The following is a 4,834-nucleotide window of genomic DNA, read 5'->3' as shown; positions in this document are numbered from 1 at the left end:
CCACAAGTTAGGGGCCTTGGGGTCGACCTCTGTCCCCCTGCCAATACAGACTGCGTACGATCGGTGAGGAAGGAGGAGAACCACCGCATAACCGTGCCTCCCACTCCCAACCCACCTAAACGCCGCAGCATGATACTGTGGTCCACAGTATCAAAAGCCGCTGAGAGGTCCAAAAGAACTAGGACAGAGGAATAACCTCCAGAGATCATTAACCAACGTGACCAATGCCGTTTCCGTGCTGTACCCCGGCCTGAAGCCCGACTGGAGGGGGTCCAGATAATCTAATTCTTTTATGCAAAGCTTGTCCTGTTTGTCCTATGTAGGATGCAGAAGGGTATTGCTTGCAGATGGTGGTATACCTATCACTTTGGAGGATGACTATGTGAAGGCAGCTCTAATCTTATGTGTATACTTGCGGCATGTGATGTGAAGGCAAAATAGACATCTGGGTTTATTGCAGGCTCTGGTTCTTATGAGGTATCATTGTTTTGTTGTCCCTTATTACTTATGAGTATATTTGGGATGGTTATATGCAAGTATGGGCTTGTCACAGAATGCTTGAAAAAGTGTGGTGTCATTTGTTTAGTATGGGCTGTAGCTTAATAATGTGTTTGAGTGGTTTGGTTGAGAGGTGTAGGCAACAACCAATTGTATAGGTTCTCCCTGGGAATTGATCTGCTTGTATTGATTTGTCTACTGTTTTGGTTGGGTGGATAATTCAGTCTTCTAAATGCCGTGGTTCAGAATAAATATGGTCGTAACATAGAAACAGACTAAAAATGATTTGGTGATGGTTCTAGGTGGGAGCTAGTGGCATATAGGTATGTATGACTTTCTCTAGGTTCCCTGTGTAAAACATAATGTTTATGGATTCGTTGTGTGGTTTTATAGTGACATCACTGAAGTGGACTTTTCTATAGTTAAGTCTAGGCTGAGGCTGATGGGAGTGGAAGTTGTTGAAGTCATGATAAAATTTAATTATTCATTTTCATGGGTCAAGTTGATGAAAATATCATTGAATCTCTAAGTAAAAAAGCTTTAACTTAGGGGAATGGATCTTCTCTGTTGGGAGTGTGGGTTTTGCAGCTAAGTGAGCATCGTTTTGAACAAGAGAAATAATTGAAATTTTAAAGATTTATGTTAAAATTCAGATGTTACCTTTATTGCATATTTACAATGAAACTTGTTTTTTTTCTCATTGTCTTTCTGTGAAAGTAAAAATTACACTTTAAAAGGAATCATTTTATATCTTGTATTTGGGATAAGTTATCTTTAATTTCTTCAGTTTGCTGTCCTGTATCTTAAAACTACCAACTCTCATGATTGCTTCCATTTTGTAAATGGGCATTCTTCCATAGTGATCAATTTATGACAGTATTGATAGCAGTCTTAAAATGCTGAGATTTGCTGATCAATTCAAAAGGACAGAAAATACCTAGTATTTATCTTCACTTTGATAATTATATTAAATTATGTTGCCAGTTAAATTACTTGAAATCTTTTCTTCTTTCCTTGTTTCTCTCTTCCATGCATCCTTTGCATTTGGAGTGAATAGCATTGCTCATCTATTAGGAGCATGAAAATGCTCATTTCGGAATCTTGTAACCATTGTCCTTTTTACAGTTTAATGTGTTTAAAACTGTTTTTACCTAATGCACATTTGCTGACCACACACTTCTCAGCTTTTATCTAAATCTATAGTGACAACTTTCTTCTTTTCTAGACCACGTATTACTTGCTGTTCATATGTACACTGTGAGCTTATGCACCAGAGACAAATTCCTTGTGTGTCCAATCACACTTGGCCAATAAAGAATTCTATTCTAGCCTGGCCTGGCCTGGCCTGGTCTGTCCTATCCTAAAGTAACTTAGATTCTGTTCAGCTTTCACGTTTTAAAATTTAAAGCAAAATTCCCTGCTCTTTTGTCAAGGCACTGTTCTTCTGATATTCTCTGAGAAATAATGACTTTAAAAGTGGGTTGTACTCATTATTTTTTGAACTCCCCAAAATGATTAATAAACTTTCAAAATCAATATCTGCCAAATTTTAATTAAGAATGTATGAGGTAAAAAAAACAACAAACTTCTCATTTCTTTTTGGTGCTGTTTTTCCTGGAGCTACATTTTGCAGCCATGTTTTATAAAACCTGGAAAACTTAAGTTCATAATGGAAAGCCTGAAGAGGCCTTCAGTCAGCATATACTTCTGTTACTCATCAGGATTTTTCCATGGATCATGATGAAAGGAATAGAACATTTCTGATTTTTTTTTGTTATGTTACATTATGTTATGTTATGTACTGTATATATATATATGTGTGTGTATTCACATATTCATTCATCCACTCATTCAACAGGTGTGGCATATTATTTCAGTGTTTTTATTTCAAAATAAAAGTTTAGTAATCACAGCTGGCAAGTGAGCTACATGGGAATTGGGAAGGAAATGTTTTTTCATTGGCTCTATGCCAATGCATGTGTCTGAGGCTTGTATAGAGGCAGAATTTTTTTCATAATTCCCCTTCCCCTTTGCACCATCAGGTATTGCCACATCCTCTTTGTAGGGGATCAACAAAGCTTAGCAGTTGTCCTGTTCTACCAGTGGAATTTTTCTGTTTGTGGAAAAATGACTGCATTAAGATCATAATCCAGACTTTCACCACATACGTTTGTGTGTGTTTATATTACATATTGTGTGTGAGAGAGAGTTACAGAAGATGAGAGTTTGAAGCTCCTGAGACACTAAAGGCAAAAATTGTAAAAGGTTCTGAGAGAAATTTCAACTATCAATCAGATTCTTCTTGTTTTCTGAAAGTACTATTCTAATTTCTGATGTTGCCTGGTGTGAAGATAATAGTAGAGGATGTGTTTTCTGCCAGGAGGAGAAATTTCCCTTGTCGAGGGTCCCACTTTATCCAAGCCACTTTTGACTGTTGGACTCAAAGATGAGACATTTCTACAATGGGCTTCAGACAAGTCTATTTGAGATCATCATCTATGCCAGCTGGGAACCAGTATAGCTACCATTCCCCCATTCCCCATTTTGCTGGGGAATATTTGAAAATATTGATAAGAGGAGAACTAGGATCACAGACAGGGAACCAGCCAAAGTTAGAGGCTAACTTTAAATTCCACTATGCTGCATTTTAGAGTCCTTTCCAAGTTATATTTGTTTCTAAAGGATGGATTGCTATAATTGTTGCCTTGATTTTCTTTCCTATCACGCCTACTGATCAGCTGATAACTCAAATATTTTTATCCTAAATTCTGAGATTTAGAATCCATCAGATTAATTGACAAGTGATTCACTGTTGTGAGAAAAAGTATGCCTCATTGAAGATTTTTTCTTTACTCTGTGGACATAGTCACAATTTTATTTTCATTCAAACTCATATAAAGCTAAAGGTAATGTTAATTGAACAAAAAAAATTGGAAATTTGACTTTGCAATCATTTATTAAACAATAATTAACAGATATACCATTTTCTTCTGTGGGAAAAGTAAATATAGGGTCAGTTCTAATACCTGCTATTGCTGTCTTTGGCAGAAACTACCTCAAATAAGCGTTCTTATAACTGGTCTCTGAATTTGGGATATTTTTTTTTCCTTTCATCCATACATAATTTTTTTTCAGCTGTGCAAAGTTTGAGAAATTATTTGCGTGATAAGCATCTCACTGGTATTTAGTTTTGAGTTGTATAGTATTCATGGAGGCTACCATTTACAGCCTGTTTCCTGTAATGGTTGGATACAGTTTACCACTTCTACTTCCTTTTAGATCTTCTTATGTTGCGATGTGACTGAGATAGCATCCTTATGTTTCATAACTCTTCTCTCAATCCTTCACAGGGTGCTAAGAAGTTGTGCCCTCAGTGCAATACCATCACCTCACCAGGGGACCTCAGGCGCATTTACTTATGAAAAAAATATGGCTGCTGAGATCAAGTTATTTGAACCATGGGGACTAGGGAAAAGGAGTGGCAGCAACACAGAAACTTGAAACTAAAGACTCCAAAAGTGGACTAGAGGCTGAGGGAGCTGCACGATGCCTCTGCTTCCGAACCTGTCACTGGTGCTGCCCACTCCACAAGAAGGCCAAACCAGAATCCTTATTGTGATTCGTTTTTCCTTTTTTACAAACTGCTGTTCCACGTCTGTCCCGTTTCTCCAAGAGTTGGGGTTCCATCGTGGACAACTTGCAAGACCTTTCAGGGAAGCATGAGAAGGTGCTGGATCTTCCATGGCAGGAAATGTCCGAGCCTGTAATCTGCAGTCTCCTTCCCGCCCTCTTTTTATTTGTGGTGTTGTAGTGGATTTTTTTAATGAAAGAAAAAACTTATACCTTCACATCCACAAAGGCAGAATGAAGCACATGTAATATAGACTATATGTTTACAATGTTGTGTATAAATGGGATAGACTCCAACGTTACATACTAATGTTTCCCTTTTTATTTTTTCCTGGGGGGGGGTGACTTTTTTTAAAAAAAGAGAAAAAATAAGCAGAGAACATTAAACCCATATTTTTCTTGGTTCTGCAGAGTTTTTGCATTAAAGTCATTAGTTTAAAAAAGTATATAAATATATATTATACATATATATAATATAAATGGTTTAATGTTCTGTGGTGTATATTTCCTCATTCAGATATGAAATTAACAATTCGTAGTTTCGGCCATAACTTACATGACTTCTGGGGAAAATAGAAAAAAAAAACAGGTTTTCTTTCATTTGTTACAGTTAAATGGGCTATTTATATAAAATACTTTACTGAAACCCTTTTCCATTTTTTTCACTTGGGAAAACATAAGATGTGCAAGCTTACTCCATTGCCTG

The 4,834-nt window shown here is 36.8% G+C and overlaps 1 protein-coding gene across 3 annotated transcripts in view; it reads left to right on the top strand.

The window, feature by feature from the left end:
• The window catches only part of RNF220 (ring finger protein 220), a 333,204-nt gene extending 328,753 nt beyond the window's left edge, over positions 1-4,451 (top strand). For all 3 annotated transcript variants that reach the window (XM_029283207.1, XM_015811346.1, XM_015811345.1), the window contains one exon: positions 3,849-4,451. In XM_029283207.1, the coding sequence (XP_029139040.1) occupies positions 3,849-3,920 (72 nt within the window). In that variant the 3' untranslated portion in view covers positions 3,921-4,451. The remainder of the gene's footprint in view (positions 1-3,848) is intronic.
• Positions 4,452-4,834: the final 383 nt, after the last annotated feature.

This window comes from Protobothrops mucrosquamatus, unplaced genomic scaffold, assembly GCF_001527695.2.
Source record: "Protobothrops mucrosquamatus isolate PMUCROS unplaced genomic scaffold, P.Mucros_1.0 scaffold39, whole genome shotgun sequence".
NCBI lineage: Eukaryota > Metazoa > Chordata > Lepidosauria > Squamata > Viperidae > Protobothrops > Protobothrops mucrosquamatus.
This window is presented reverse-complemented; position numbering and strand designations above follow the sequence as displayed.